General features: G+C 39.1%; 1 protein-coding gene across 1 annotated transcript; it reads right to left on the reverse strand.

Moving 5' to 3' along the window:
• Nucleotides 1-1,778: 1,778 nt before the first annotated feature.
• C15 lies at nucleotides 1,779-19,856 on the reverse strand. The gene is made up of 4 exons (XM_064694115.1): nucleotides 19,666-19,856; nucleotides 16,107-16,534; nucleotides 10,850-11,078; nucleotides 1,779-2,447 (listed from the first exon to the last, which is right to left on the reverse strand). Exons 1-4 carry the CDS (start codon nucleotides 19,854-19,856, stop codon nucleotides 2,246-2,248), a joined length of 1,050 nt encoding a protein of 349 aa, XP_064550185.1. The 3' UTR covers nucleotides 1,779-2,245.
• Between the last annotated feature and the right edge of the window lie 1,808 nt (nucleotides 19,857-21,664).

Genomic DNA, 21,664 nt, shown 5'->3' on the forward strand with positions numbered 1-21,664 from the left:
CTAAATTTTGACTGAAATCGGCAAAATGGCAAGGGGTTACATCACGGTTTTTCTCAAAATCGGGGTCGATTCGAAAATCAAAACATTTTTGATGATTTTTTTGGAATATCTCGGCTAAATAACGTCTGATTTTGAAATGTTATACCTTTTTGAATTCTTACGGATCCCTACTATCAATTGGCATTCAAACAAATTAAAAATCGATTGGTTAAAAAAAGTTGTGGACCAAAAAACGATTCGTTTGTCAAGTCAACCTTTCTTGATGGTTTTTTGGTATATATCGGCCAAATAAAGTCCGATTTAGGAATTTTATACCATTTTGGACTCGTAAGGATCAGTACTACCGATTGGCATCAAAAAATTGAAAATCTAAATTTTGACTGAAATCGGCAAAATGGCAAGGGGTTACATCACGTTTTTTCTCAAAATCGGGATCGATTCGAAAATCAAAACATTTTTGATAATTTTTTTTTGAATATCTCGGCTAAATAACGTCTGATTTTGAAATGTTATACCTTTTTGAATTCTTACGGATCCCTACTATCAATTGGCATTGAAACAAATTAAAAATCGATTGGTTAAGAAAAGTTGTGGACCAAAAACCGATTGGCATCAAAAAATTGAAAATCTAAATTTTGACTGAAATCGGCAAAATGGCAAGGGGTTACATCACGTTTTTTCTCAAAATCGGGATCGATTCGAAAATCAAAACATTTTTGATGATTTTTTTTTAATATTTCGGCTAAATAACGTCTGATTTTGAAATGTTATACCTTTTTGAATTCTTACGGATCCCTACTATCAATTGGCATTCAAACAAATTAAAAATCGATTGGTTAAAAAAAGTTGTGGACCAAAAAACGATTCGTTTGTCAAGTCAACCTTTCTTGATGGTTTTTTGGTATATATCGGCCAAATAAAGTCCGATTTAGGAATTTTATACCATTTTCGACTCGTAAGGATCAGTACTACCGATTGGCATCAAAAAATTGAAAATCTAAATTTTGACTGAAATCGGCAAAATGGCAAGGGGTTACATCACGTTTTTTCTCAAAATCGGGGTCGATTCGAAAATCAAAACATTTTTGATGATTTTTTTTTGAATATCTCGGCTAAATAACGTCTGATTTTGAAATGTTATACCTTTTTGAATTCTTACGGATCCCTACTATCAATTGGCATTCAAACAAATTAAAAATCGATTGGTTAAAAAAAGTTGTGGACCAAAAAACGATTCGTTTGTCAAGTCAACCTTTCTTGATGGTTTTTTGGTATATATCGGCCAAATAAAGTCCGATTTAGGAATTTTATACCATTTTGGACTCGTAAGGATCAGTACTACCGATTGGCATCAAAAAATTGAAAATCTAAATTTTGACTGAAATCGGCAAAATAACAAGGGGTTACATCACGTTTTTTCTCAAAATCGGGGTCGATTCGAAAATAAAAACATTTTTGATGAATTTTTTTGAATATCTCGGCTAAATAACGTCTGATTTTAAAATGGTATACCTTTTTGAATTCTTACGGATCCCTACTATCAATTGGCATTCAAACAAATTAAAAATCGATTGGTTAAAAAAAGTTGTTGACCAAAACGGATCTGGAGGAAATTTATAAGGATCAGTTATAGCGATTTTTTTTAAGGAGCGAACCCTAAGAACAGGGCCAGGCGGCGTTTAGAACTAACACTTAAAACTCAAATATTTCGCATTAAATGTTCAGTTTGTGTTCTTTGATTTCGTAACGTATTTATTTTGCTTTTGTTTCCTTTGCTTTATGTTAGTTTATATATTTTGTCAGTAGCTATTTATTTGTATAATACTAGGTAATGCCATTCGACTTACGACTAACGTACAATACAAGCCATATATTTAAAATTTTGTATGTTATATACCATATATATAGTTTAAAGTTGACATTTTGAGATTAAATTGAAATGAAGGAAACACTGCGCTACAAACTAAAGGACACTACTTAAACTTAAATCGAGTACTTAAGTAGCTAAGTGATTATATTAGTTAATATTATAGTATGGGAAGTAAAGCTAGATATTTACAACTTGTGCTTGATTGTTTCGACAGCGAGCACCTCCGAGCGTTCGTCTTGCAGTGTCTTCACTGTACCACACACATTTTTCTCAACTCTATTTACAAAGCAAACTGTATCACAAATAAACCTTATACACATACATACATATATATATATATATATATATATATATATATGATCTTCTATTTGACAATTAGCAGCCCGCTGCGTGCGACGCCTCCGCCCAGGGCTGCAGTCCGTGCAGCGCGGCCAGCGGGGCTCCATTCACGCCGGATTGGGAGCTGAGCGGCGCCGTTGGCGGCGCAAATCCCTTGCTGATGGCCTCCGCCTGCAGGGATAGCATCAGCCGATTGGCCGCCTGTCGCTCGGCCTCGCGCTCCTCCGCCGTCTGACGTCTGCAAAAAAGGCGAGAAAGAGAGAGAGAAACTAGTTTAAAAAGCTGTACATGATACACACAAAATAAAAATATTAAAAAGCACAAAATCAAGAGTATTTTATTTGGTCCCGACTGGGAGATGCTCAGCTTTGAGCTGCCTCAGACCACATTCCATCTTTCTTCTATACACAAAAGCGCAAAGTGAATTTTCATAATGGATGATAAGCTCTTGATTAACTTCGGTGCTTATAGTCCGATCGTTATGAAATTTTCAGGGATTAAGTAGGGTATTGAATTCTTTTTATTCATTTCGAAAGGAATATTTATCGATACTATGATATGATATGTGTCTCTCTCCTTGATTGTTTACAAGAATTTATTGTCAATTAATAGAAGGTATACAAGCCCCAGATATTCCAAAAAAAATGGCCGAAAAAGTTTTGATTGTCGAACCAACCCCGATTTTCCTCTTTTTTCGATTTGGGTGCAATTTAAGATTTTCATTTTTTTAATGCCCAAAGATAGTACTGATCCTTACGAGTCAATAATGGTAAATCATTTCAAAATCCGACGAAATTTACCCGAGACATTCAAAAAAAAATTACCAAAAAAGTTTTGATTTTCAAACCGATCCGGTTCTGAGAAAAAAAGTAACCCCTTGTATTTTCATGAAATTTCGAAAAAATGTAGACTTTCATTTTTTTTTAATGCCAATCGATAATACTAATCCAAAATCTTATATCATTCCGATATTATTTGGCGGAGATATTCCAATAAAAAAAACTATAACAGCTTTTAGGCATATTCAATGGCTTGAGGGTATAATACGATTTGATGAGGCTTATCAATATTTTGGCATCGGCTAATGTGCATATTCATTATCGAAAAGCAATTTGCCTCAGACAGAGAGAGAGCGATAGAGAGAGAGAGAGAGGGGCTGACAGCTGGACGGGCGGGGGCGAGGCTCATCAAGTCATTATGTGGGCGGCTTATTAAGACCATTTAAAACTAATCAAATCAAATATGCTGATTGCCAGCAGTCCCCCCCCCCCCCCCTCCCACACCCTCTCCTTCCCTCTCTCAATTATGGCATTGTTTCGTTTTTGTTTATTGAAAATTAATTTCGATTCTGGCCTGGCCTGGCGTAAAATTACATTTTAAATGTTGCGCTTAAATGGGATTTAAGCCGAGCAGCAGCAACAACAACAACAACAACTGGCGCACATTTGGCCATAAATAATTCAACAGCAATTGCAGCACGGCCTTTTGCACTTTGCACTTTGCTGCTGCAGTTATAATTCTCCTTTTCCCAGTTCCCAATTCCATTCACAGTTCCCATTTCCATTCACAGTTCCCATTTCCTGTTTCCCTTGCCCTCATATTTCGCGTTTGCGCAGCATTTATGCTCTAATTGTGGCCACCCCCACACACACACACACTCCCCCACACACACACACACACACACACACACTTACACATTGCATTTGTGTGTGTGGGGTTGTTTTTGCCTTCGCGCGCCATATTGAATATTTCATGATCTAATAAAGTTCTTACGACGATGTCTAGCAAAAAGTTTTTGTCCCGTAATTACAATCCTAAATACTTGGCTCGTTAGTGTGCGTGTGTCTGTGTGCGTGTGTGTGTGTGTGTGTGTGCGACCCACACATGTCATTATTGTATTTTAGTTAAATATGCTATCATTACGGCTTTCATCAGCAATGTCATCATTCAAACTACGAGTTCGTAACTTAAATGCGAACTGATTAAAAATTCATTAAATTCATAGTCGATTTGTGGCATGCTTTTGGGTTATAGTCATGATATAAATATAAAATAAATATGCTTTGAGTTGTTCTTAATTCAAGACCAAAATTTGATAGATATAAGTATATTTGGTCATCAATTTAGAATGATTTAAACATACTTTAAGTTTGTGAGCTCTTGCATCAAGATTAATATAAACTTATTTCAAGCTCAGACTGGGATTGTATTAAGGACATATTGGGCTCAATTTAAGACTGAAGTAGTGAAAATGGGAATAATTGAAGTATTGGTTGTCTTAAATTGAGGCTATTTTGATCTTATTTCAAGAGTCAATAAAACTTGATTCAATACATTTCCGTTTTTTAAATCAGCATAATATGGCTAAAAAACTAAACAAACAAATATTGATTCAATTGATTTTCGTACTTAAAAAGTGATACTTTAAATAATATAAGAGTCTTAGAGTACTTTTATGACCGCGTTTACTTGATTCAAGTACAAAATTCTTGATTTTATCTCTCACTTTTGTTACAGTCTTAAGAATTTTATAGAAATGTTTGTTTGTTATTAATTCCGTCAAGAGAATTTTCGCAGACCTAATTATTCGGCTCTACTTCAAAGTTAATTTATTTTCTTCCTTATTGACCTTCAATTGCAATATTTGAAGTGTTATCAACAGAAGCCCTTTAAATAACAAAGTATTAATATTTAATAAAAAATATGACCAGGTTTTCAATCGAAGTTTTCGCGAACATTTTTCATTGGTCTGAGCAACAAAATAATTCCAAATTCAACACGCTGCAAGCGACGTTAATTGAATTATTGTACTCGAAATGTACGAAATGCAAACAAATTCATTCATTGTCTCTGGCATTTGGTTCGAATGAACAAAATAGTATGGGAAGTATTTCACTTTTACTTTCTGGCATTTTGGGTGCTTTATCTGCGAGCATTTTTACAGCTACCGCATGAAAAATTCAACGTAAATTGATTAAAAACTCCAAAAGCAAATGCGCGAGTGTGCGAGTGTGTGTGTGAGTGTGTGTGTGTGTGTGCGAGTGTGTGCGGGCTTAATTTAAGCTGTGCGGGGAACAGAGACAAGCGGCACGGCACGGCACGATTGTAATTTATCTTCAGACACGAGAGTTTTTCCAGCTGAAAATGAAAATGGAAATGCAAGAAACGCTTTACAAATGTTAACTGTTTGTCTTTTGGCGCCAGAGTTGTTGTTGTTGTTGTTGTTGTTGTTAAACACGATAAATAATGGCCAGACATTAGGCTAAAATGTTTATTAAAGCTCGAGGCATAAATCGCACGAAGGGGCGTCTGGAGAGGGAGAGGGGGAGGGGGGAGGGGGTTGGGGGCGTGGCTTAGATTAATGTTGCCACAAATTTAATGGCAAGTCAATTGTCGCACTGTTAGCAGCTGCTCAAACGCTTTTCCCGGCGGCAACTAATTAAAATCAGCCCGCAAATGATGTCAACAAATTTAGGACAAAAGTTAACCAAAAAAAAGAAGAAGAAGAAATGGCCCTCTGGCAATTATCTGGCAAGACATAACAATTTAGCCAGGCCATTAATTGGGGCCCCCGTTTAGAGTCCGTTGGGAGTTGCCGGCGGCCAAGACGAAGGAAGATTTGCTTTTGGCCACGTTTTTGGACACGTGCCCCCAAAGTTAATTTCCAAATGGCCAAAACAGGCTCTTTGCCGTAAATTAATTTCATTTGATTTTCTTCGCTTGCGCAAAAACAAAACTTTGCTCTCTGCCAAATTGATTTTCGCCTTGCGGTTCAAGTTTGCCAGCAAACTTCTTCTTTTGGCCACACACACACACACACATTTGTCACCGTGTGTGTGCGTGTGCGTGTGTAAATTTTTAATTAGACAGCTTTCAGCAGCATAAGTAAAACTTTTCCATATGCCACGCAATTAATTTCGTGTGAGTTTTCGTACTCGACTCCAAGATTCGCCACCAAAACAATCCGCCGGATTCTTGGCTTTTTGATGCATGGCCGTGTAATTAAAAAGGGTTTAACGGCAACTTGATTTATGTGCCGGCTGCTAATTAAATTATGTGCACACATCTAGTAGCTGGCAGTGGAAATTCTGCAAGTGAGCGTGCTCAAGGCAGAAGATACCCTGTCAAAGATGGAGATGCTCTAGATTAGAGATAATTCTTTTAATCCTTCATTCCAAACTTAAAATCAATTTGGCTTGATTTCAGCTTAAGAGAATTTACATTCCATTTTTTTCTCTGGTAAAGTAGATCTTAAGTTAAGTAGAACTCGAGCAAAATATGCGCTCAAAAATATTTAAGGAAAAAAAATATGCAATATAAATTGATATAAGCAAACCAAATAAATGAATTGAAGCTCTATAGAATATATTGAAAACTGAAAACAAACCTATTTTCGCTCCAGTTGAGATCAAAAATGGTTTAAAATTAAAAGTTTGTTTTCATTAATACCTATAATAAATATTCTCAGAGTTCAAAAATTTGTAGAACAAAGAAATCTATATAAATTTATAAAAATAAATCAGATAAATGAAGTGAAACTTTATAGAATAGATTGAAATCTGATTTCCAAATCAAGCCCATTTTTGCAAAAACTTTGACAAATTTGTTCAAAATTAGGAGTATGTTTTATTTAATACCTATAATAAACATCCTCAGAGTCCGAAAATATTTAAAGAAAAATATATAGATAAATTTATGTAAATAAATCAGATAAATGAAGTGAAACTCTATGGAATGTTTTGCAATCTGATTTCCAAATCAAGCCCATTTTCGCAAAAACTTTGACAAATTTGTTCAAAATTAGTAGTTTATTTTCTTCTATAATAAAAATACTCAGAGTCCGAAAAGTTGTATCAATCAAAGAGCTGATTTTCCGTACCCGAGATATTCAAATTGAGATTTATCTTAAGAACTTAAGCGACATTCCGACATTCGTATTCGCCCATCTACTGGGTTTACGGTGAATTTGTAAGGACTTGGCGCAGCAGACAACCGTTAGACGACATCATTTGTTTGGCCCCATTCTCAGACACTGCGCAATGACATGCCAGTTTTTTACATCACAGGGTTTCCGCCTGCCTCTCTCTCTCTCTCTCTCTCTCCCTCTCTCTCTTCGCTATCTATCTGTTGTCTGTGTGGCATCTGGCTTTTGCCCGCAGTTGCTTTTTAATACCCTTGCAGCGGGTATTATAATTTTGTCACGCTTTGTGGTAGATACTCGTAAATCTATTGGGTATGTATATGTTTTTAAACCGAATCAACAGCTTTATTTTGATCATCAATTTCGCATGTCTGTCTCTTTTTAACTTGGCATATATATGTATATGTTTGCTGCAGTGATTGCGAATATAATATATCTGGCATGCCGGTCAACTATATCATATAGCTGTCTTATGGGGACCGAGTGTTTTATATGAACCTCTATTTTGTTTCTTAACCAATCTTATCGCGAATCTTGTACATGTTTTGCTGAAGCTCCAACAATTTTCTAGTTACTTTTAAAAATTTGGCAAGAAATCATAGAATTCGAAAACATTTTTGAAAAATTTTTATATTGAACTAACTCAAAATAAGAGAAGTTTAAAAATAAAAGAAAAACTAAATACTTCTGTAACTAAGAGTCAACCCTGAGTCAAGCCTAAGTAAGGGTTCTTATCCTCAGCAGCAACTTATTTTTTGATTTTAAAAACTTGATATTAAATCATATTTTCGAAAAAAAATTTTGAAAATAAGTATTTTGAACTAACTCAGAATACGAAAAGTATTTAAAAAAAAATTTATATATATATAAATATTTCTGCAAACTGTATTCATTGTATGGCAACTTGATGAAAATTGGCATAAATCTTGTTTTAAGTAAGGGTATTCAATTTTCAGCAGTCGACAGATAACTGTGCTTGCTTGTTGTTTCTTTGTTCATGCTCCTTCTCTCCCTTCTCTTGCTCTTCCTCTTCCTGCTCTTCTGCTGTTTATTTCTTTTTCGCTAAACACATTGTCAAATTGACAGGCAACAAACTTCATTCAATTGCTCAAACTCAGTCGAACATTCTTGTTGTTGTTGTTGTTGTTGTTAATTATTAATTGTTGTTGTTTTTGTTGTTGTTGGCATTTGAAAGCCTTATGAGTCAAGCACATTGCCTTTGTTGCTAAACGGGTTACATTTATTTAATTGAAATAAGAAAAACCGAATTTATTGAAAAATACATTTGGTAATCTTTTTTGGGCCAAGCGAACATAACTCATACGCCATGTTGAACGCGGCTAATTATTCAAATTACTTGGCGCGCAGTTAGCAGCATTGCATTAAGGCAATTATGTGTGTGTGTGTGTGTGTGTGTGTATTTACGAGGTATACATAATCGTGTTGCCTGTATTATGCCGTTGCCATTTCACTTAGCCACAAACGAGCCGTGGCCATTGCCGTTAACAAAATTGCGTTTTACATCATTAATTTTTACGAGCTAAACTAGGTCCAAAATGGCTGATAAGCTCTGCTCGAAGGGGAGGGGGAAGGCGGGGAGGGGGGGGGCTTCTGGCATTGTCGGGCTCTGGAGCAGAGCCTGCTAAGCGGCAATTAGCGCGTCTCAAAAGTGTTGTTGTTGTTGTTGTCGGCGTTGCCACGTTTTGAAAAGTTTTGCTTTGGCTCGTTATTATAATGGTAATTGCATATGGTTTATGTGTATTTATATATATATATATATATGCCATTTTGTTATAATTCTAATGCTAGTAATAAAATAGAAAACAATTTGAGACACGCAAATGCGCGCAACGCATCGATGCCTCATTAAATTAGAGACAGACAAGCGCGTGACTTGTTTATAGGACAACACACACATACACTTGGAGAAAAACAATAGCATGTTCCTCCAATATAGTAAGTATCAGTAAAAATGAAAATATCTCTAAGATATAATTAGGAATAAAAATATATTTTAGAATAAGCACAAAAATATTATGAGAAGAAACAAATGAAAAAGCAAAATCGGACAAATAAGAATTTTCGTTAAGAAATTTTTGATTATAAGAAAATACACAACTGTAAGATATATTTAATTAAATAAAATAAGTACAAAATACTTGTGAGAAGAATAAGCCTGAAAATGTTTTACAATTTTCATGGGAAGAACAACGAGTGAGAAATTTGTATTAAGAAATTTTTGATTAAAAGAAAATATCTCTAAGATATATTTAACTAAATAAAAATATATCTTAGAATAAGTACAAAATAGTTATGAGAAGAATGAAGAAGAAGGAGAAGAAGGAATTACAAAAAATGCAAAAGCAAAAGCTGCCAAAAAGAAACTTCGCTCTGAGCTTAAGGAATGTTAACTGTCTCTAGCGAGTATTTCTAGGTACAAATTTCGTGTCATTTTCTTCGAGTGTATGCATTTCTACTCATATGTGTTATGGGTAGGGGCGAGTGAGTATTCGCTTGATAAGGCAACGAGTTGAAAGTACTCGCAAGTTGCCATTTGCATGGCAAATGTTCTGTGTTCAGCTACTCGGAAATGCGCCATAAATCAAATTGATAAACCAACAGATGGTTCAAGTAAATGTGTTAAGTAAATTATTTACATGAAAAACACGTATAAACATTTAAATGTTGCTTTTCAGTTATTGAGATGCAAATATGCCTGAGAGTCTAGATAGTGTACAAGTTAAATGTTATTCTGCTTAATAAATATAAATTGAGTCGATCTAGCCGTCCGTCTGACCGTCCGTCTGTATGAACGCAAGGATCTCAGAACCTATAAGAGCTAGAGAATTGAAATTTTAGCTGTAAGTCCTCCTAGTCCACGCGCAGATGGAGTTTGTTTCCGATAGTCGATAACTTGCCCCGTTTCCAACTAATCGATAAAAATCGATATCGAAATCCTGTTTTTTGAGCAATTTCGGCAAATAACAAGAGCTAGAGTCACCAAACTTGACATGTAGCTTCTAGAATAGTATATATATATCAAGTATCTTTCGTTTTATACCTATCGCCTGTCGGAAGAAGAGGGTGCAGGGTATTCCCTAGTTGGGAGCTCCCGACTAGAACCTCTTATTTGTTAAAGCTAAAGTCTTGCGCTTTGGTACATAGACACTTGTGTGTGTCATATTTAAGCCCCGAAAATATTATACAATTTGTACTCTAAACAGCCAAGTTAATTGAGAATGCATTTCGCATAAAAAGTGAGGGGCAAGGGAAAGAAGGGCATGCCAGGCGGGCTGACATAATCTCAGACACTTTGCAAATAATTGTTAAAACTTTCTTATCATACTATTTAATTTATTACAAATTTCTTTAAATAGCAGCCATTTTGGAGTTGTGATTAGCGTCTGGTTAGTGAAAGCCTTCGGCTCATTATGGCCAAACGTGGCCGAGGACTTTGCCAAGTGAATCCAAGTGAATCCACCCTCAAAAAGAGGACCAACCCCTAAACGGAACGCGGTGGGCGCTTTTTCATTTAATGTGCTCATGCATAATGGAAAAACCTTTTACCCCCCCGAGCTCTATTTATTTTTCTTTTTTCTTTCTCTTTTTTAGACAAAAGCCTTTTGTGCATTTTGTAGTTTAAAAAGCTGGAGCAGAGGGGGGGGGGGGGTGGCTTTGGCAGGTGTTAGCTGTCAGCACTTATTGATTTTGTTGCTCACCTCCATTTGGTGCGGCGATTCTGGAACCACGTCTTCACCTGGGCATCGGTCATCTTGAGGCCGCGTGCGAGGGCGGCGCGCTCCGCGGAGGCGAGATACTTTTGCTTGTGGAAGCGCTTCTCCAGCTCCGCCACCTGGATGCGTGTGAAGGATGTGCGCGGCTTTTTTCGCTTGGGCGGCGTCCGATTCTGATAGGGATGTCCGATGCGCCGGGCAATGGGAAAGGCAGCTGTAGCATAGAAGAAGAAAATAGTAAATGCTTAAATGGCATATTGCATAATTGCGCAGGTAAGTTGGGTGTCCTGGCCCTGGCCCTGGTCGGGCAATTAGCTGACAATAAAGAGCATATCCCGTGGCAATGGATAACAAGCCATTTCCGATATTTGCTTCCGGCACCTGTGCGGGGCTACTTAGCGACCCGCCGCTGCCTCTCTACCTGCGGCCCGCTGTGAAATCAATTTAGACCCTGAGAGAGTCACCGACTCGGACTCGGACTCGGACTCCGACTCCGACTCGTTCCTAATTGCCGCAGTCTGAGGGCGATCTTTAACCTTTATCATAGAGTCTGGGTAGACGCACGCACGCGACATTCAATTTGATTCGGGTTGAGTCATAAACTCGCGGCTTCCTAGGATGCCGATGTGACCCAGTGTCTGGACTGGACGGGACGGGACTGCCGACTAATGGGTGCGGCCCAGGGACAGCGACTCTGGCGCTGAACCTTTTAAAATTCCAGCCAGACCTGACTCTCTTCTTGTTCTTGTTCTTGTTGTTCTTGTTGTTGTTGCGTGTTGTTGTTTATTCGCTGCGATAAGCCGCAACCAACAAAAAAAATATTAAAACGATGTCGTCGTTGTTGTCGTTGTCCTCCTGGTGACAACTGGCAAACCGGCTTGACCATCGTCTCTCAGGGGTCACATGCGACAAGTCACGGCAATTGCTTGCTAAACATGAACTCGAAGCTGACTGAGAACTTTACATTTTCCGGGCTGGAAAATTATAGAACTTATACGGGAGCATTTCTAGTGTTAAAATCGATACTGTAAGCTAGAAATATCCCCAACATCCAGCATGAACAAAAACTATTCTATTCGTCAAAGGAAAAATATACTTCAATCTCTTTTACCGCTTAGAAATGCAATTACACGAAAAGCTGCTCTAAATAAAAATATATATTTTAAAATAATTACAAAATACTTATGAGAAGAATAAGGATTAGTGCAAAACATTTTCATTGGAAGTGAAACAATTGAAAAAGCAAAGTCTGACAAAGAATAATTTGTGTTAAGAAATGTTTGATTAAATAAAATATCTCTGCTCTTTGCAAAATGAAATACAAAATGTATTTAATTTGAGTTAAATTCGAAAATTAATCTTTTGGGTTCAATGTGGTTCATTTAGCATAATGCACAAAATAAAATGTGTGAAACATATTTTGTCCATAAATATTTTATCCATAAAGTTACACTCAACAAATTAAATCAATTTTACCTTTTTTTTCCTTAATTTCGAAAATGTTCTCTTGAGGTCAAATTCGAAAATTGTTTTTTTTTGGGTTCAATGTGGTTCATTTAGCATAATGTACAAATTTGCCACCATAAAAAAATGCTAAAATCCGAATTTCTTGTTTGAATTTCTCAAAAATAATGTGCTTTATAAAAAGACTTTAAATTAATTATTAATTTGAGAGCAAATAAATCAACTTTGAAAAATATTCAAAAAAGGCACATTTAACAATAAATTTAATTATTTCAATTGGAGATTTTAAAATGTGCTTGACAAAGAAATTAAATTTCGGATCTTCTGTGGGTTGATTATTTTATTTTTTTCATTTTATAGCTATCGCCTGTCTTACTTGTTTTGGTTTGTAAACCTTTATTTAGGTTTGGTTCGTAAAGCGCGCTATTTTTATCTATTTTATCAAACCAAAATTGTCATCCACGGAATCTGGTTTCAAAAGCCAAAATATTTGTGTTCTGGCGCTGAGTTTCCCTCAAAAGTTTTCTATTCCGGTTCGGCTTTTGCATAACTTTTTGGTCTCGTTTATAGAACATAAAATAAATTGATAATCAGCGCAGAAATCAATTTGCAATCGCAGTTATTATATATGGCATGGAAGTCGACTTTACTTGACATTTTATATATATTCTCTCAATCCTACTATCAACCGCTCCGATATTTTCTGCTAAAAGTAAATCTTTAAAATATTACCTTATTGACAAATAAATTTGATATTTTCTGTTTCTGCCCATTTTCTGTTTAAGTAAAAAGTTGCCCAAGCAAAAATCTTCATTTTCTAATAGCAAATCCTAAATGTATAATAAGAAATACAACTTGTTACTTGCATTCACATTATAGAACTTTCCTTTTTTTTATGGTACACACAAACTTAAGTTCCTTTAAGCAACTTTCATCCCTGCGGCAATAAAACGCCAACAAAATGGCTGAAATTTCCATCAATCCGAAATGGAAAAGCCGGAAAAATGCTCAATGCTCGAATGTATATGGCGGGTGTTAAACTGACAAATCATGTTTTTTATTGCGACTTTTCCCGGGAACCCTTTTTAAGCGAGATGTGTGTGTCTCTCCCTCTCCCCCTCCCCCTCCCTCTCCCTCCCTCTCTCTGTGTGTGTGGCCGTTTGGGGATTTGAACCATTTGAATATTTCAAGCAATATCAATTTCAATAAAAAGCCATTTATCGCACCACATAAGCAGGCGCTCATAGAGGATTCCTTCAAAAGGATTCCAGCCGTATATATTCGCGTAAGCATAATTTTATGGCCTACCAGCATTCCCCCCCACCCCCCCCCCCCCCCATGCTCCTGCCCCTGCCACGCCCATCAAGCTGGCACGCCTTGCTCTTATTTATGATGTTTTGGCTCAGTTCTTGGCGTATCTTAAAGATACTCACAACCTGTCTGTGGGCTGCGGCTTCTGCTTCTGCTGCGGCTTCTGCTGCTGCTGCTGCCTTACCAAAATACGTAAAATAATGCTAAAAGCTTTTAGCATGCATTATTGATGGCGCCTGTGGCCGAGACTGAGGCTGAGACTTAGCTGGCGCTGGAGCTGGCGTTTTAGCTGCTTCTGGCCAACGTCGAGAACGACCCACATGGCGTATGCGCAATATGCGCCAAGTACTTGTATCTACACTCAAGCATTTACACTCTGACCTTTTGCTAAAGTCGCATGCGATTTAGCCGAAAGTTACACTCGACAAATTAAATAAATGAAAAATGTTTGAAAATGTTTTCTTGGCAAAAGCAAAACTAAAAAGTCTCAATTCAAATCACAAAAATATGTAGAAAATATTTTGTCCATGCGATTGAGCATAAGTTTACAATCAAAAAACTTTTGTCCTAAACATGGATATTTGGTAAATTGCCAAAAGATCATAAATGTTAATATGCTAATCAAATATTTTCCATTAATTTCGAAAAAGTTCTCATCGTAAAAGAAAAACTACGACACAAGAGTTAATTCAAATTATAAAATGTGTGGAACATATTTTTTCCATAAATATTTTATCCATACAGTTACACTCCACAAATTAAAGAAATGAAAAATTGTATCTTAATTTCGAAAATGTTCTCTAGGTAAAAGAAAAACTAAAAACTGTAAAAAGAGTTAAGTCAAATATTAAACTGTGTGGAACATATTTTGTCCATGTGATTTTGCCTAAAGTTACATTCAAAAAATTATATTAAATAAATTAGTCAAATTAAATAAATGAAAAATGTTTCAATAATTTCAAAACTGTTCTCTTGGTAAAACAAAAACTAAAACCCTTTCAAATGAGTTAATTCAAATTATAAATAAAGTGTGTGGAAAATATTTTCTAAAGTTGCGAACTCATTTTTTGTTGAGTGCAGTTAAATATTTGGCTATTTGGCAATTGCAGCAAAAGCGCTGCCAAAATAATTGGCGCCTGCTGCGTCGCCTGTCAGCGGAAAGCCAACGGCATTCCAATTAACATGCAAAGGTTATTAATCATATGAGAGAGCGAGAGGGCCAAGGGAGAGGGGGCAGCGAGGAGAGCGGGGATCAAGGCAAGGGTTAGGCTGTTACGGCAGCTCGTTTGTCTTGTTAATGAAAAAAGCCAAGGCGCCAGCTTATCAGCAGGCCGAAGCGACACAATGCACACACACGCACGCACAAGCACAGTTGGACACACACAAACACACACACAGACACATGCTCACTCACTCACTCACACACACTCTCCCATTCACACTCAGAACGGACAGCGGCTGACGAAGATGTTGACAAAACGAAACTGGTCAGCGGCTCATAAGTGTGGCCAAGTTGGGCTCTCTCTCTTTTTCGCTCTCTCTCTTGCTCTCTCTCTGTGTGAGCGGAGCCTAATTAAATGCTGCCCATGTCAGTTGAGATGCGCTTCGCATTGAAGTGTGGTATGCGGCGATAAATAAGCCAAGTCGGCAGCTACTCACTAGACGACCGCCCAATGTGTAATTAATTCCTTTTCGGGTGCACAGCGCGAAATTAAAAAGTCATGTAAACCAGCCTCATTAAAATAACTAAAAAAATAAAATAAAGTTTATAAAATGAAGAAGAAGCAGAAGCAGAAGCAGAGCGGATGTGGGGACCATAAAAAGCAAAGTCCGTTTCGCAATCGGACAAAGCGATCGCCAGCTAAGCAGCTTTTGTTTGTGTGTGTGTCCCCCCCCCCCCCCCTCTCAAATATGAGTTACATGCAACTGACAGCCCAGAGGGGGGAAGGGATGGAGGGGGGCTGACAGCTGATAAAGGGCTGCAGGACGCGTAATAAAATCAACGCGTTCTCATTATTTAAGCGGCTCGCGCTGCCTGTAGCTACAACTGAAGCTCATAATGTAAACAAATTAAGGAAGAGCACCAGGAGAGGGGGGGAAGGGGAAGCGGTAGTCGTATGCAAATGCGGGGACTTTTGCTTCTGGGCGGTTAAGATTTCTGTTTTGGTTTTTTAACTTAAGCTGCGATTGCGCATTTGAAGGCAAACATGTTTTTATACTTTAGGGGCGTGTGTGTGTGTGTGTGCGTGTGTGCGTGTGTGCGTGTGTGTGTGTGTGTGTGTGTGTGGCACTGGCTTGGGCCCGAATGACATGCCGACAGGCATGTTGGCTTAAAAGACTTCTCTGATCGTGCTTATTAGCCAAAGCCCAGACTCCAACCTGGACTTCGACTCGCACACACACGCACACACACACACACACATGCACACACACGCGTAAACAGTAGCTGGTTGCTGGAGTTGCTCACCTGCCAGCCGATCCTTGACCGCCTGATGGGCCAGCGCCGCATGATGCAGTGGGGGCAGCGCCCAGGTGAGCGGCGTACGCTGCGGCGGCACACGCAGCACATGGCCAGCGGCCGCTGCCGCCGCCGCCGCCGACGGATACAGATGCGGATAGCTGTAAAGCGCCGCGGCGCTCCCGTATGTCGAATTGGCAATGCTCGTGGCCAGCTTATATGCGGCCAGATCCTGTTCATCCGCCTGCAGTTCCTTCTCCAAGCTGCTGTTGTTGTGGTTGTTGTTGTGGTTGTTGCTGCTGTGGTTGTTGCTGCTGTGGCTATTGTTGTTGTTGTTGTTGTTGTTGGTCTCGAAGGGCTTGGACAGCAGGCGCGATATGCTGAAGGGCAGATTCTCGCTGGACGAGGAGCGCGTCTGCTCCGATTGCAGCGATTCGCTGAAACGGGAGTAGGAAAAGTACAAGAGTTACAAAAGTTGTTGTTGTTGTTGTCTCATTAATATTGAGAGTGTCGCCCGATGATAAGAGGCAGAACCAATTATTAATTAATGTTGCAAGCTAAACATTTCCCAGACCAGTTGCCCACGCTCACATATGCCGTACACTGAGAGAAAAAAGGGCGAGCGCGAAAGCTGTCGAAATTCAGTCGCAAATTTATAAAATACAAGACAAATGCAGCAGCAGAAAATAAGAACTCTTTGATCACAAAATTCCAGAACATAATCAAAGAATCTTGGCATTTTCATTAAGAACTTCTTACACTTATTTCAAGTAAGCAGATTCTTGTAATAAGTATTTTGTGCTTAGTCCAATTATTTATTTTTTTCTAGCCTTTGCAATTTAAATTCTGAATCGAGAGCCAATTATTAACTAATGTTGCAAACTAAACATTGCGAGCAGTTGCCCACGCTCACATATGCCGTACACAGAGAGAAATTCAGCCCCAAATTCATGAAATTCAAGATAAATGCAGCAGCAGAAAATATATGCATTTCCATTAACAACTTTTTCACAAATGTTCATAACTTAAATGCAGAACTTAATCCAAGAACTTTGCATTTCTATTAACAAGTTTTCGATCACAAAATTCCAGAAGAACTCCTTACACTTTTTTTGAGTATGCAGATTCTTGTAATAAGTATTTTGTGCTTATTCCAAGCATTTCTCTTTTTTTTATATCCCTGACAATTCAAATGCTGAAACGAGTCTGATTTATGCTTATTTTAGGAATATCCCAGAGCACATTTAAGCACAAATCTTTCTAAATTCTATTCGAATTATACTTGTATTCATTAGCTGCGCTTTTCTCTGAGTGTATTTGTCATTTGTCTGCTGCCATTTGCTGCTGCTGCTGCTGCCAGCCTCAGCGAGAACACGCACCAAGGTATTGGCCCGTAACACGCAGAAATCATGTTTCATGTTTCTTTTTTTTTTGCTGTTGTCGTTAAACGCGGCGTATGCGTAACATTTCGCTTGACTCTTGGCAAATGAAGTAATTATGCAAATGGCATTTGATTTGGGTTCTATAAATCATCGCACAGTCCGTCAGGCGAGTCACGATCGTCATTTAATTCATAAACAACAACAACAAATCGAAAGTGATTTAAATGCGTTCGAGTCTACACTGTACAAAAAACCACACACACAAATAAGTCAATAAAAGAAATTTTATGCGATCTGTATTTGTTGTTTCTCTGCATTGCCTTGAGAGCTCGCTTTGTATACCCTTTAAATATGGGCAAAGAGGGTATAATGGTTTTAAGCAATTGACATGCCAGAGACAGAGGTATTCCAGCGCAAAATAAACCAAAATAATATCTAAAAAAAAAAAGACAGAGGAAGTTTATGTATTATTGATCGGAATGATGGACTTATCCGATTCAGCCAGGTCCGGTCAATCACTATTCAGTATTTCAATATTTATCACTTCCAAAATATCGATAAATATCGATTCTGTGACTTGGTTTCTTAAGCATAGCTTGAAGATTATAAGAGCTACAGTCCGGAAACTTGGTACGCAGGTTCTCGCCTGGTAAATCGAGCTTAAGAATATTTTACTTTTGATGTGTAGGGTTTTATTTCATATTTGGGGTATCTTCCAGTCTCTCACTTATTTTTTTTGGGTTTTTTTCTTATTTATTTAGGATATCTTGAACTAATGATGAACCAAACCAATCCAGCCAAGTCCGTATATCCGCTTTTGTGAATGGACAATCAATATTTCGTATTTCAATATTTATCGGTTCCATAATATCGATAAATATCGATTCTGCACAGCTTGAAGATTAAAGGAGCTATAATTCTCGCCTAGTAAACCGAGTTTAAGAATATTTTACTTTTTTGTGGGCTTTTTTCTCCATCTTTATCTAGGGTATCTCCCAGTCTCTTAATTATTTTTTTTGTGGATTTTTTTCTTCTTTATTTAGGGTATTTTGCAGTCTCTCACTTATTACTTTATTTAGTTTATTTTGTCTTCTTTATTTAGGGTATCTTCCAGTCTCTTACTTAGCTTTTTTTTATAGGCTTTTTATGGCGCATTCTCTATTAAAATGTTAATCCAATATGCTGGGGCTTTCTCTCTCTCTCTCTGCCCCTCTCTCTCCCTCTCGTTGAACTCGTTTGGAGCCCATTTGGGAATTGTTATCAGCGCGCGCTTTTGGCGCCTTGCTAATGTGCCTTTTATCGTCGAGTCGAGTCGCGTCGAGTCTCCTCAGTTGCCAGACTCTCGATTCCCTATGGCCCAGCCCCTACCTGTGCCTACCTGTGCCTACCTGTGCCTCGGTTAATTCAGGAAGTTTCTTGTGCGGCAATTGATTAGTGTTTAAGAGGTTTGTTCACGCCAAGCCCCAAATTGGTGAATCGATGTGAATGAAAGCATTTATTCGACTGCGCTCAGCTTGTTAGCTATTCAAATGACCAAAAAGAATTGAGGCTTTGTCTTGCCCAGACAATGCGAAAGTCATTTGAATACGTTGACTTGGAAGCCATCAAAAGATTAAAACAAGTTGAAGCGCAATACAACTGACTGCCCAATACTCTGTTCACGTTGTTAAAACTGCTTTAAATGGAGTCTACATAGAGTTAAGCACCCTAAAGTCCTGCCAAGGAACCTGCTAAGGAGCACAGAAGCATGCCGACCCTCAACAAAGTAAACATGTACATAAACCTTCTAAAAATGAAAATTTTTAAAGTAAGCTATCTAAACTAAGTTGCCTTAAAACTCCATGGAGTTAGACCTGGGCAATGGCTTTCAAACTGTGCATTGTAGGAAATCTAGACTTAAGTATACTTTCGATTGCATTTATAAGTATATCGAACCTTGAGGGAGATCTACCTGTCAAATTTGTTGACTCTAGACTTGGAAGATCATGTTAATAACATATGTATCTTTAAAGTTTTGTATTAAGTAAAAGCAATATACTCTCTTCCACTCTGTCTACAGAGTATATCCACAAAAAGCCTCTTGGATAGCACGAAAAAAAACTTTGCTTCAAATATGCCATTAACACCCTATGTTCTTTTCTTATAGTTGAGCAACTTTTGATTGGTGCTCCCGTTAGATATGTTACCTGAGCGGAGTTTCGGATTCATCGTAGCAGCTGCCGTTGTCCATATCCACGTCAGAGCCGCTGCCGCAGGACATGCGCGAATCGGAATCGACATCGACATGAATCTCCTGCTCCTCGACATCGTCGCCGTGTCCGTCGTGCCTGTCGTCCGCGTGCTCGTGCTCGTGTTCATCCTCCTCGTGACTGGACATGTTGAGAGCAATTGGCGCCAATTTGAACAGATTGCAAAATTGCGAGCACTAACTATTTAGATTTGTACTATATTTTATCTATTTTCAGATATATATTCAATAATATTTTTCAATAATAATATTCCTTTGCCTCACACACTGCACAATGATTCGATTTCGATTTCGATGTCGATGTCGATTTCGATACGAGGAACGCGACGCGCATTCGTTAAACGGCGCTCGACAAATTGAAATTGAACTGACGCTCAGATCCGGCGCTTGGCGAATTTCCGTGCTGGCGGGCGTAAACGCTTTTCATAAATGCAACCAGAAAAATATGCCGACGGACGGCAGTCGCAGCGACTCTCTGCTGCCGCAGTCGCTGTCGCTGCCGCTGCCGCCGTCGCCGTCGCTCGGCAGGAGCCAGCCCGTCAAACCAGTTCCGTTCGACGTCGGCAGCGCTGCCGGCTTCCTATTTGGTTAACTTTTAACGAGCCTGTTTGCCACCTTGTTTGAACCTAACCTACCATAATAAACGTTAGCCATGCCCAACCAACCGCCCGCCCACCCGCCGTCTCCGTCGCCTCGTGGTGGTGGTTGCTGTTGCTGGTTGGGCTACGCCCCGAGGCGTGGCGCTGTCTCGCTCGCACAGCTAACGCGCTCGCTCGCTGCGCCGACGCGCGCGCCGCGGCACGACGCAGAAACTGGTTTCGGTCTGCGCGCCGCTTGGCAGCACTGGCCAACAATTGGCGCAGTGGGCGTAACGCTGCCGGCCTGCCATTGGCTGCTGCGCCACAGCAGTTACAGTTAGCGCAGCGAATTGATCAGATGGGAGAGGAGAGGGAGGGGGGGCTGGGTGGCTATGCATTTGCGACGACATTTTAAATGGAAAACGTTTTGCTTTTGGGGTTTTTATTACGCACAGACGAGAGAGTATGAAGAGAATGTATTTTCATTTTGATTGTTTCTATTTTCGGTTTAGCGAAGCGTTCCGCCATCTCGTTCCCGCCGGACCGAGACGGGTGTGTGTGTGTGTGTGTGTGTGAGAGCGAAGCAGAGCCTGGCCTGGCCTGGCCTGGAGAAGTGCAAATGTGGCAGATTAATAGCACAATTGGAAATAGCAGCGTTTTGTCAGTTGGCGAGTGCACAAAGCGAGGGGCAGGGGGCGGGGGCGGGGTGGCGTGTGCCTCCGGCATCTTAGCCTGTGGTCCACTTTCCACTGCGGCTTTTCCTAATGCCAGGCGTCCAGGCTTAGCCATTGACAGCCGCTGTGAGATCTCTATTAGTTGCCGCTCCCCAGCTGCTATCTGGCGCGGCATTCTGGCAGCCAGCGATAAGATATGCCCCTCCTCCCTACTCCCACCTGCTGTCTATGCAAATGGAAATTATTTTGTTAAGCTTCATTTTGCTGCGTTTCCAAGTTCACTTAAAGGTTAATTGACAGTTTTATTGGCGAGTCTTGGCCTTGAGCACGGGTCCAACAGGCAGGAATGCGGCAGGAATGATTGTGGCATTGAAATAGCAATTGGAATTGGAATTGAAATTGGAATGGGATAGCCAAGTAGCTGATACTAAAATGTTGGCATGTGCCAGCTACACACATCCCATTAGAAAGGCGACAGAGAGAGAGAGAGAGAGAGAGAGAGAGAGAGAGCGAGTCAGTCATTTTCCTCTGGATTCCTTCCAAGTTTTCGTCGTGTTCGGCAACCCAAAAATTAATCACAAAAATTCAATTTTGCACTTAAGCGCAACGCTTTTTGGTAGCCAGCCACGCAAAATCATGGCCAACAATGAAACGGACAATTACTGCATATTCAATTCGGCGCGTG

Source organism: Drosophila montana, unplaced genomic scaffold (genome assembly GCF_035044405.1).
Source record: "Drosophila montana isolate Dmon_TW-CO22-7 unplaced genomic scaffold, ASM3504440v1 contig_3733_1, whole genome shotgun sequence".
NCBI lineage: Eukaryota > Metazoa > Arthropoda > Insecta > Diptera > Drosophilidae > Drosophila > Drosophila montana.